Here is a 12,698-nt window from a genome sequence, read left to right on the forward strand (position 1 = left end):
CGTGTCAAAATGAATTTTGGAATGAGGAGCTGACGATTGCACTGTGAGAGGTACTGCAGGGCTCGCCACTGATCCCGCGATGTTTGTAATCAAGGTACGAAATAGAAAACAAAAGAGAGAGATTCTGAAATACTTTTCTACCTGTTTTCTCTTTGCTTTCTCTTGCTCATTGATTATTTGCTGACAATCTTACTCACCTCTCTTTATTTCTTGCTGTGAATTGAATTTCTGTGTGTAAGGACCATCTGTTTATGAATATTAGACTGATAATAGCAACAATATTTTTCCAAGATTATTATCATTATCATTCAAGGTAAACATGCCGTATATTAGCTTTAATGATAATACTGATAACTTTATTACTACCAATGATAATAATGGCATTAGATTTTTCTTTATAAGTGCTAAAATATATCAGTATCACGGAGACAAAATGGTTTACAATTATATGTTTTTTTTCCATAGGCATATAGTTTAGGATTATGGAAGGTATTGTCTATAACTTCAAATTATCATCCATAGCTGATTAACTGATTGGTCTAGAAATCTACTAGAAGTGCTATCTCTAATGCGGTCCTCTTTTAACTTTTTTTTTTTTCTCCTTTATTTCAGATATGGGGTTTTTAGCCCTTCCTCAATGAGAGCGCAACTGTTCAGGCAGCGTGGGCTTCATTCATTGGATTAGGCCTATATCCGCAAAGACTTGGCATTTTTGTTATGACATGTAGCCCAGAATGGCCTGGAATGAATAATGAGTAAGAAACATTCGCTCAAAGAATATTCGCTGGCTCTCGTGACAGCTGTGGCATTTTTGCTACTGATATGTTTCACCTGGGAAGCAAAGCAGTCATCGACACTTCCCGCGGTGCAGTATGTCAATGACCAACCACCATTAGAAGCCTACGCCAGCCTCTTCCCTAGTCATATATCTTTAATGGATCTGGGAAGGGCTTCCTTCATAGTGAATAGCGCAGTTTGTAACGACGCGGATCAGCCAGTGCTTCTCCTCTACCTCGTGTTTTCACACCCATATCACAAGGAACTTAGGGACACTCACCGCAAGCATACGTCACAGGAGCTGCTGAAATCCCTGGGGTCAAGAAGGGTCTTTTTCCTAGCGGATGGCAGTCAGAAGTCTCAGGAGAATTACCCGACGGTGCCAATGCCCGTCGTGTTGAGTGAAAATGGCAAACACCGAGATCTCGTCGTGGCAGATTTTATTGACCATTATCGCAACCTGACCTACAAACACGCCATGGCGCTGTCGTGGGCTAAACACTTTTGTCCTCAGGCTCGCTACATCCTTAAAATGGATGACGACATTATGGTTGACGTCTGGGGAATGACGAACCTTCTGAGATCAGGATTAGCTGCTGATAACTTTGGTGTCATCCATAGCAGAGCAAGAGAAGTGTATTTGGATCACAAGGGCTTATGGGCAGCTGGGCTACAGCAGAGAGGTTTGCGGCCACAACGCGGGAGTGGCAAGTGGAAGGTAACGATGGCAGAGTTCCCTGGTTCCGTGTACCCGAATTACCTGTCAGGTTGGGCCTACATTATAACACAGCCAGCAGCTTCGGCCATCGTGACAGCTGCTGGCAACAACACTCCCTTCTGGATCGATGACGTTTACATGACAGGGATACTAGCCGTGAAGGCGAGAGTGAAACACTACTCTCTCAACCACCACTACACCTTGACAGTCAGTTCTGTGAAGTGTTGTTTGGAAGGCAAGGACACCGTGGCGTCTGCTTTCCCACTGGCGAGAGAAGCGCCGCTCTGTAACCTTCTAGTTGCTCCCTCGGGGAAAAATGTTACACTCCTGGCCTCGTGGCTCAGTGCAGCCAGAAATTGCTACCAGGCTAACAGATGCCCTCAGCAACAGCAGCCTGGAACCTGTCCCCCAACGAGACCTTATTATGGTGTTGGCACAGTCATACCTTTGTCGTGACAATGGCAAGTGTCCCTTTGTCATGACAGTGCTAAGTGTCCCTACGTAAATAGGACATCAACAATGAAACCTTGCTCAAGTTGAAAAGTTATCAGAATTCTACATAGCCACTGTCCAACCTCATCTAGTAAGAAATCGATGTCACTTTGTCTGTCCAGGAGTTCTGTAACTTGATGAGACGAAGAGCATCCATGTTTAACAAACTTTTGTTAGTTGTAGGGCTCCCCAAGTTTGCAAGGAACTGGGAGTTTTCCAGATGTGATAAATTTAAACTGGTTTAATTTTACAGATTTGGTCCAAACAAAAATATCAGTAGGAAGCTTTGTCCAAATAATAATAATAATAAAAAATATCAGTAGGAAGCTTTGTTAATCCTGAGGGTTATAATATAATAACAGCCCATAATAATATGTAATGCCAAATTCAACAGGCAGTTGCGCCAATAATTATTATTATTATTATCTTATTCAACGTGAACCCTGATGCTCTGCTTTCCTCTTCCCTCTCTTGACGTCCCTGTGGATGGTTGATTTATGGCAAAGGCAGATGCAACAACGCAATAAACATGACTTGTTGAATTTTTAATCAAAATAAATCTTTTTGGCCCCTAATTTTTAAAAATCGATTTTTTATTTTAGTTTTATCCCTTTGATTTTTTTACATAGTAATATAACATATTGTGGATTTTTATTACTGTTTTTTATGCTATTAGCATTATTATCATTATTATTATTATTATTATTTTATTCTGCTTGCCCCTTTGATTTAGAAAGGAGCATAAACATGACTTGGATTTTTTTAATCAAAAATTTTTGGATCGTTTTATTACAAATCTGGTCGCATTTTACATTTAATGAATATTAAAATTAGTGTACCATTACTGTTTATGCATAGTATGAACTTTTTTGTGAATGACTTTTTGAATGCCATCTATGTTAAGCTTTGTTGGTTTTTAAAATAAATGGCAGTTAGCAGAATGTCGCTCTGCCCAAGATTGCAGGCAGCGAAGGCGTTTTAATACCTCCGTATTTTTCATTGTCATTGCTTTTTTTTTTTTTTACACGAAACCATGGTAAGAGGAAGTAACAGTCGTGGGAGGCAAAATTCCCAGGCTAAAACCAACTTCACATAATTATTCAAGGTGAAAATGGCAAAAGATTTCTATAAACCTTTAGTGACACATCATCACGCTGATTTTCACAATTAACGTTTAAAACGAATTCAAAAACATCCGTAGGTGGGTACCGCTGTCAGCGCACTGTAGGCATTGCTTAGGGTTCTTTGCAGCCTTCCCTCGGCTCCTAAATGCAACCGATTTCACTATTCCTCATTTCTTAGGCTCTTTCTTCGTTCTTACTTTCCTCAACACTCTCCTAGCGATTGTTTCAACATTATTTTCAGCGCAGGAAGACCTCATAGGTCCCAGTGCTTGCTATCTAGCCTAAATTTTAAATCCCAGTTCCAGTATTCAAAAACAAGTTGTTCCTGTCTTTATTATTGCATTCTGAAACAAGATGTCACTGGAAAAGATGCCGACATAAATTGCATTTAATGACAATAAACAAGCGCCAAAAATAAAACTTTTGCCTGATATGCATAGCCTTATAATTTAATGGAATTTCTTTATAATGTTACTGAGAAAATGTCAATTAGAAGTTATAAACAATAGATGGAAATATCTTTAAGCGTCACGCAGTTTTATTCTATTTTCTTGTCACGTTTTACGGGATCACACAATGTTCATCCTTGGTTGATGGCTTGTGCGCAGTAGCCTATTAACTAATACGAAAGATAGAACCAAAATCGCAATCAAACAATGTAGTTGAGAATATTTCCTATACGAATTATTATGGGAAATAAACTGAGTTTTATTTCACAAACTAAATTCTTACACATACTCGTGCACTTAAAAAAAAAAAAACCGTTGTCCAGAGAAAGGTGGCTCAACCTTATCATGTTGATTTACTAAAGTCTACCATAAAACGTTTTCTTTTATTACCGCTCAAAGAAAACTATTAATAAAAAGAACACTAATGTTGCGAAGTACTGTAAATGATGTCTCGCTGTAAAACTTACTTTTCAGTTATTTGGTTTATTTATGTAATAACCATGTTGTAGAGTGCACTGTCAGGCAATTATAAATACTTAGGCCCCTTCTCTTTACAAAACCTCAAAAAACACGTCACACTTGTTAGTAGTTTTAGGACAAAGTAGGCAAATCGCAGGGCAGATATTTAAATGCTAATCTCCGATTTAAAATAGAAGTGTTTGTGTATTGCTGAAAAAAACCGTTCCTGGCACGACTTTCAGTGTTTTCACAAGGGCATTAAGTCTAAGCATTTAAAACCTCTGAAAGAAACAACCTGGGCTAGCATAGGATAATCGTTCAACTCTTACATAAGCCTAGTTTACTATTTCAGCATTCTTTTGAGCACAGTTTCATTCCAAATATATAATTATCAATTTTGTTATGGAAAAAATGATTAAATCGTAGTATAAATGAACATTTCACAGTGCTTATAAAGAAAATATAGCCTCTTTGGCTTCTTATCTTTTTAGCTCGCTTGTCGTCCCAGGGACGGACACGAATTAAAAAACAAAATTTATGAGCAACGGTCTTCTCTGCAATACCCATCGACCATGCCGTTAAAAAGGAAAAAAAAAGCAGGTGATAAAGCAATCTCATTTTCTTTCATTCCCCAACTGAGAAGCCAAGGGCAACAAATCCCACACTTATGAAGCCTGAAGAAGATTAGTGAAACATTCACCGGGAATAGCCTCTCTCACAACGAATTGGACATCAACAATCGGTAAGATTCGCACATGAAAATTCTGCCATTTTTTTTTATCATATAAGTAGTACCAACCACAGAGTAAACTTGAATGCGTCAAAGGTAAATTTTGTAGTAGTCCTAGGTGTTGTTTCAGAGGTCAGATACTCGAAATGGTTATTCAAATAACGATGCATTGTATGCGGCCTTTGTTTCCTTGAATACAATATTATGTGTCAAGGTCATATAATCGCGTTATGCCTGTTTTTCTGGAGGGTTTAATCGGAAATGATGGACCGGTGCAGGTGGTCGTAACGTAATACTTTAGTACCAATAGTATGAATCGAAATGGTTTTTCTATAGGTATCCAAAACATCCTGAAAAAATATAATAAATCCGTGCATTGTATGGTGTAGCAGTAGAATCAGTATACGGAGATTCATACATGAAACTTTAACCACGGCCCGGTGTTGGCCTATCCTATATCGTTGCCAGAAGCACGATCATGGCTGACTTTAACCTTGAATAAAATCAAAACTACTGAGGCTAGATGGCTGTAATTTGGTATGCTTGATGACTGGAGGGTGGCTGATCAACATACCAATTTGCAGCTCTCTAGCCTCAGTAGTTTTTAAGGTCTGAGGGCGTGCAGAAAAAGCGCGGACGGACAGACAAATAGCCATCTCAATAGTTTTCTTTTACAGAAAATTAAAAAGGAACTCATGGATGATTTGAACTCTCATTAGGCACAACAGCAAGTGTTGCATACTGTATAATTATATAACTTAGAAAAATATGAAAGTAAAGTACAATTTTTTATAGGAAATTTATTACCATGATTTATTAATGTACTTGTTGAAAGTTTTAGAAAAGAGCACATGATTAAGCTGCTTGTTCAGTGGGAGTATCGTGACTGAAGAGCTTAGGACGACTGAACTGATATGATAATAGCCTACTTGCTTGCTGCTACCACGATTTAATTTTGGAATTTTAATTTTTTTTATGTAAAACCTTCTTTTCAGTCACCAGTTTTTACATAGTCTCTGAGAATAAGGATATTAACAAAAACGAAGCTGGTTTGCTGCTCACATAGCCTGCGCCTATCTCGTTCCTGCACAGAACGTTAGGCCAATGGCCTATTTTGTTCAGCCAAATAAACTTGTCAAAATATATTTTTCGCCTTTACTAGTTTATTCCATTTTTTTTTCAGTTTGATCAGCGATGGTCTATGTAAACTGAACATCATTATGAACAAATAACCGTCTATGAAACAAGAATATTGTGTGACTATACTTCATAATATCACACTGTACAAGATGATTAACTACATGAACATTCCCATGTGGGGGTAGTGCCGTCAGTGCATCTTATGTGGTGAACTGTAGGCTACACCAAAGACCTCCATTCCATTTCTGTCTTCAATCTTGCTGTCCAACCACTCCAACTCCCTCTTTTCACTGTCTACAGCGCTGAATCGCTGATGGTGCCCCAGCGCTTGGCTTTGTGCCAAATTTCCATATATCGGTCTATCTATCTATTTATCTATCAGTTACATGAACAAACATACGGATAACCTTTAATAAGGAAAAATCTTCATTTTCCATCTCCAAAAGAAATAAATTCTGCTCTGCCGCTCTTGCATGGAAGGACTGAAAACTCACAAAATTGCTCCATGAAAACCACCACCGCTCCAGGCTATCGGAAACGGCTCACTCGCGATGTACCTTAAACAATGTTACGTCAGAGATCACCGCTGGTTGCTGCTAGGTCAGAGTCCCGGAGGTCCACACCAGGCATCCTAATTAATCCCTTATGCACCTTACCGCAATTACGGGTCTCCGCCGTGGTGCTATTCCCCGAGTTGGCATAAGCCTACTTAATTTTATAAAGTCAAGCGACCGCAGCCACTTGTTTCGAGCTGAAAAAAAGCCCATTCGACGAAATTTTATAAATAAAAATCTCTCAGGTGTTTGCTTCTATTTAAAATGAAGCTTTTATTTCCTTTAAAAATAAACTTCGTTATGGAAAATAAAATGATAAAAAACGCGTTCAGATAAGGTTTCATGCTTCCTTGTATTTCATTGTATGCCAAAACAATGCTGAGAGAGAGAGAGAGAGAGAGAGAGAGAGAGAGAGAGAGAGAGAGAGAGAGAGAGAATATGAATACTATGAAAACCACAGACACCCGTGGGAGAGTATTAAAAAAAAAGTTAAGAATTTCTTACGGTTGGCAGAGACGCCATGTCGAAGGTACATTATTACCGCCAAGGCGCTGTGGTTCTTCTTCTTCTTCTTCTTCTTCTTCTTTCTTCTTCTTTCGGAAACTCTTCGAGTGTGCAATGTTGACTCGTTAATAATCATTATTCATCAACCTGCGGAACATAGGCCTATATCACTGTTTCAGACATCCATTAGTTAACACATTACTTGTAACGCCAGTTTTAGTGACCATAAACCAGCCAGTTTAACACAATACTTGTCAAAAGTAGACATAACCACTTTTTGAAGTAAAATTGTTCTAAGAAATAAAGGATATTCAGATATAAACGAACTTTTTAAAAGGGAAATTTGATCAACGATAAGCGATCTGGGCGTTGCTGTTCGCAAAAGCGAAAAAAAAAGAGGTCGACGATGAACTTACCTCAGCTTAGCTTACCTGTATCTTCAGTTGCCACATGTCGCTACGCGAGATAATTACCGCCGTAGCGGCAACAGCAAGATCCGTCGTGGTTGAGAGAGAGAGAGAGAGAGAGAGAGGCGAGTCTTGGTCTTTCGAGATGTCAACTTTCGATATAGTCTTTCTCAAAGGATAGAAAACGAGAGAGGAGAGGTAGGGGTGAGAGATAGCGAGAGAGAGAGAGAGAGAGGTATGCCCAACTACCGCATCAAAGTTCTACTAAGCTGTACAGAATCTAACTCTTAACAGGAATAAACTCATTTTAAAATAAAAAGAGAGACAGAGACCGAACGAGAGCGAGAGCGACAAAGAGAGAGAGAGAGAGAGCGAAGAAGGAGAGAGTCAGTTGTTTCGTGGGTTCTTGAGGCCAAACTTTTTGAGGGACGGCCAGTGTTGATTCGACTGGTGCTCCGTGAAGACGCTCTCGCCAGCGCCCCACAGGTGTTGTATCAATGTCTCTCGGGGGGGGCCTTTCGTTTGCCGCGCCCCTAGAAGCTAAATGTGAGTGAAAAATAAATATTTACGGGATTCGCTTCAGCAAATTTTTTCCTTCGGCGTGGTAAAAGGGCGTCGTCAGCCATTGTATATAGTGGAAGATGCAATAAAGTGACGGAGAGGATAATCTGGCAAAACCTTCCTGTTCTTCCAAAGGCGTTTCGGACACAATCCGGGGCAACTTCAGGAGGTAAGAAGGAGTGACGAATCACTTCCTGCAATTTTCATAGTATCCAGGTACCAGGAGCTCTCTCTCTCTCTCTCTCTCTCTCTCTCTCTCTCTCTCTTTTTTTTAACGAACTAACTATTATTGTTATTTGATGATAGATACACACCTGTGCAATGCACAAAAGCTCTCTCTCTCTCTCTCTCTCTCTCTCTCTCTCTCTCTCTCTCTCTCTCTCTCTCTCTCTCTTATAAGTTATAGACTCTACACACCTTTGCATGAAATGCACAAAAGCTCTCTCTCTCTCTCTCTCTCTCTCTCTCTCTCTCTCTCTCTCTCTCTCTCTCTCTCTCTCTCTCTCTCTCACTTTTTTTAACGACCTGAGTCTGTTCTTGTTATAAGGTGAACTGTACAGCTTTGCAGAGCTTTAATGTGGCAGTTGACCATGCCTCTCTCTCTCTCTCTCTCTCTCTCTCTCTCTCTCTCTCTCTCAGTTTAATGTGGTAGTTGACCATCCCTCTGGCGTTGCAAGAAGTGTACAAAAGCAGTCTCTTTTAAATATCATATGCAAAGACAGGCAACTTCAAATTCATATCCTGATTGGCAAAGCCGCTTTAACCTCCCTCTCTCTCTCTCTCTCTCTCTCTCTCTCTCTCTCTCTCTCTGTCTCTGTCTCTCTCTCTCTCTCTCATGATAACTTTTGAAAGTTCTCAGATTTTGTATGTATATATATGTGTGTGTGTGTGTGTGCATGTGTGGCTGTGTGTTTGAGAGTTATATATATATATATATATATATATATATATATATATATATATATATATATATATATATATATATATATATATATATATATATATATTTACATGGACCAACAGTTGGGAAGGTCTTACGACACCGTGGTATTCCCGTTAGATATTAAAAGCTTAGTAAAAGTGGCCTTGAACAGAACAGATGCAAAGGTAAAAATGTTGATGTCAGTCTTGTCAAGAGAATTTACAGTAAACAGTGGAGTGCTGCAGGGTAACACTCTGTCACATCTGCTGTTTGGCCTTTATATTATATTATATTATATTATATTGAAAAAGTGCTTGGAGATGTTTTATAGATTTAAGCAACGATAGAAATTTGAGACTTCAGTGCACACATATGATGTTTTATTTAACAAATGACCACAAGATTTTCAAAGATTGCTTAATAAATGCGTCGCACAACTAGAGAAAATAAACTTTAAAGTAAATCTAACAAAAACAGGAATAAATATCCTCTTACCTTTTGTGACTTTCCAATGAACACCACAATATTCTTTGGAAGCTTGAATTTCATGTTAATAGCTCCTGTGGGCTTGTTCCTTATGTATTGGGTTCATCCTGTGAATAATAATAATAATAATAATAATAATAATAATAATAATAATAATAATAATAATAATAATAATAGAATTTCAAGTCAATGGCCCCAGGGGTCTTGTTTTAGATGACTTGGGCTCGTCATCTAAATAATAATAATAATAATAATAATAATAATAATAATAATAATAAACAATAAATATACTAATAAAATATTGTGGACACCATATTTAAATGGATGAAAAAGCTTTTAGGAACAATTATATCCAAAAGAGGTTTTCTTGCGTTAGACTTTGGTAAAAGACTTACAGAGAGGCAGGCTGAATAAGACCAAGAAATCATGCGCAAACATGATTACACATTAGTCTAGCGCTGTCTGCGTTGTTGTACGGATATGAATCAAAGTATTAAAATTAAACCAGAAGAGTCTGTCGATTTGACAGTAAAGCTTCAAGACGAGTGTCAGTCCCGGCGTCAGTAACCTAGATGATGGGAAGCCAGTTTTAGGAGTCATAATCAATCAGTCAATTAGGCGAGTGTCTGGAGTCAGATGGCAGGATAGAGTTAGAAAAGATACCATATGGAAAATGACTGATGATCCATTTGTAGATGAGAAAAATAATGAAAGAGAGATGGAAATGGCTCCTGAGGGCACCAGAGGAGTTGGGAAACCCAGACTGCTTTGATGGGAACTATGAGATGGAAGTTGGAGATAGTGAAAATTCAGGAAAGACACTGGTGGCGGAATTTCACATAGAGGCCATTTGTGTCACATGGGCTTGGAGGCGATAATATATATATATATATATATATATATATATATATATATATATATATATATATATATATATATATATATATATATATATATATATATATATAGGCCTTGTTTGAATCTCTTGAAATCTAAGGTATTGTTACAGTATTTGGGAAAGGTAAATCTAGAATATAGCGTCGGCTGAGTGGTTAAAACTGTTTTTTCTGATAGATTTTGATGTGTATTTGACGAATTTGACATTGGTTTCCGTCCAAAATGCTTGGTTTGGTTAACCCACTGCAAAAATAGTGGAAGGACCTAGTTTCCTTGAAGTTGTTGATAGGCCTAATTTTGTTGTTGTTGGCAGGGGCTTAATTTCGGTGAAGAAGTTGATAAGTTTAATTTTGGTGAAGTTGTTGATAGGCCTAGTCTTGGTGAAGTTGTTGATAGGCCTAGTTGTGCTGAGGTTGTTGATAGGCCTAGTATTGGTGAAGTTGTTGAAAGGCCTAATTTCCGTGAAGTTGTTGAGAAGCCTAGTTTTGGGGAAGTTGTTGATAGGCCTAGTTTTGGTGAAATTCTTGATAGACCTAGTTTCCGTGAAGTTGTTGGTAGGCCTAGTTTTGGTGAAGTTGTTGATAAGCCTAGTTTTGCAGAAGTTGATAGTAAGTCTAGTCTTGGTGAAGTTGTTGACAGTCCTCGTTTTGGTGGAGTTGTTGATAGGCTTAGTGTCGGTGGAGATGATAGGCCTAGTTTCGATGAATCTGTTGATAGGCCTACTTTTGGTGAAGTTTTGTCGCATAAACGATTTAAGAATCTACTCTGAGCCTAAGAACCTTGCATAAGGACAGCGCCTATACCAAGAGTTGGTGTAAATTTAGCTGGCCTTCTGTCAGCACGGGCTTTTGCTGAGCTGGAGCAGCCCCGAAATTCATCAGCAGAAAAAGACAGACAGACAGACAAACAGATCATTTATTCTTATGGAAGAGATTAGGCCTAGCCATAATAAAAAAAAAACTTTGGATGACAGTTTGGCAAAACTATCAAGAAGATTCTCAATGTAAAGTGGCTCACTCCTTCACGAAACATTGATTGCAAAGAAAATTATGCAATGAGAGGAATTGTTCTCCGATTTCCGTGAAAACCTTGAATTGAAAATTCATAACTTTTGAGTGCCACTTCAACGTGGGTAATGTGCAGTGTAGTCAGCATATGCAGCACGTGGGAATTTCTTATCAGTTGCCTTATGGTGCCTGAATTATCTTTGGCAAGATGCTGATGTTTATCATAAAGGTAAGGAAGCCACTAGACGAATGCCTTCACGTGGCTTTAATGGGAACCTGGGGTGCTGGCCACCACATGGCCGTTCCCAGATAGGTCTATAAATGACAATATGATTACATATGACATTTGTTTTTACTTGATGAAGTCAGATCAATTTTTTTTTATCTTTCTTAACTGATAGAGAGCTCTGATTATTACAGATATACAAGATCAGTAAAATGGTGCAGGTATCGTAGTAAAAAACATTTGCGTGATAGTATGATATTAATATTTAAGTAGGCACAAAAAAATTACGCAGATTTCAAAATTGACCTCAGGTGAATTTTGGTGTGGTTGAAAGAGAGTTATGAAAAAATGACCTTCACCTTCTCCAGTGACAAAGACGAGGAAATAATATTGTTCCATCAGACACAATAGCAACGGTGACGTCATGCACCCGTGAAATTGCTCATGTTCATAGTTGATAAAAAAAACAATAAAATTGCGCCGAAGTTTCTTCGGCGCAATCGAGTGTTCTGTACAGCGTATAATCAAGGCCACCGAAAATAGATCTATCTTTCGGTGGTCTTGGTATAATGCTATATGAGCCGGGGCCCGTGAAACTTGAACCATGGACCGGTGGTGGCGTATCCTATATCGTTGCCAGAAGCACAATTATGGCTAACTTTAACCTTAAATCAAATAAAAACTACTGTGGAGGCTAGAGGGCTGCAATTTGGTATGTTTGATGATTGGAGGGTGGATGATCAACATACCAATTTGCAGCCCTCTAGCCTCAGTAGTTTTTAAGAACTGAGGGCGGACAGAAAAAGTGCGGACGGACAGACATAGCTGTCACAACAGTTTTCTTAAAACACCTTCCTTCAGTCTTGCTGTCTGCTACCTCTAAATGTCACTTCTTAGTGTTGTTCTCCCAGGTCCACCTTTAGATCCTTGCACTTCATCTTAATTATTTTCTGGAACCCTTTATCTTGCTGTCCAGCCTCTATAACTCCTTCTTTCTACTGCCCTAACTGTAGTCCCATGATACGATCGCTACCGATTATTAACTCTAGTCCCATGCAGTGGCTTAGCTGGTATTCCATCATGGGGGGTTCTAGGTGGGTCCAAGATATTTTTTTTGGGGGGAGGCCAAAGAAAAGTACACAAAACTAATGTACCAATTCTGTAATTAGTAGAATATACTATTTTCGAATGTATATATCCATGTGAATGAAGGAAAATAATAGTATTAGCAATTAGTAAACCTGT

The 12,698-nt window shown here is 38.6% G+C and overlaps 2 protein-coding genes across 2 annotated transcripts in view; both read left to right on the plus strand.

Moving 5' to 3' along the window:
- Positions 1-535: 535 nt before the first annotated feature.
- On the plus strand, positions 536-2,268 carry LOC136841854 (beta-1,3-galactosyltransferase 5-like). Its single transcript, XM_067109248.1, has one exon. The coding sequence runs from the start codon at positions 752-754 to the stop codon at positions 1,949-1,951; it is 1,200 nt and encodes a 399-aa protein (XP_066965349.1). The 5' UTR covers positions 536-751; the 3' UTR covers positions 1,952-2,268.
- A 5,520-nt stretch (positions 2,269-7,788) lies between these two features.
- The window catches only part of LOC136841855 (carbohydrate sulfotransferase 4-like), a 65,996-nt gene continuing 61,086 nt past the window's right edge, over positions 7,789-12,698 (plus strand). Inside the window, exon 1 of the mRNA XM_067109249.1 lies at positions 7,789-8,084. The gene's annotated coding sequence lies outside the window, so the exon portion shown is untranslated. The remainder of the gene's footprint in view (positions 8,085-12,698) is intronic.

The sequence above is a fragment of the Macrobrachium rosenbergii genome, chromosome 9, assembly GCF_040412425.1.
Source record: "Macrobrachium rosenbergii isolate ZJJX-2024 chromosome 9, ASM4041242v1, whole genome shotgun sequence".
Lineage (NCBI taxonomy): Eukaryota > Metazoa > Arthropoda > Malacostraca > Decapoda > Palaemonidae > Macrobrachium > Macrobrachium rosenbergii.

What these genes read in the sequence shown, in the direction of transcription:
- LOC136841854 (XM_067109248.1), top strand. Translation starts at nt 752, where the DNA reads ATGAGTAAGAAACATTCGCTCAAAGAATATTCGCTGGCTCTCGTGACA.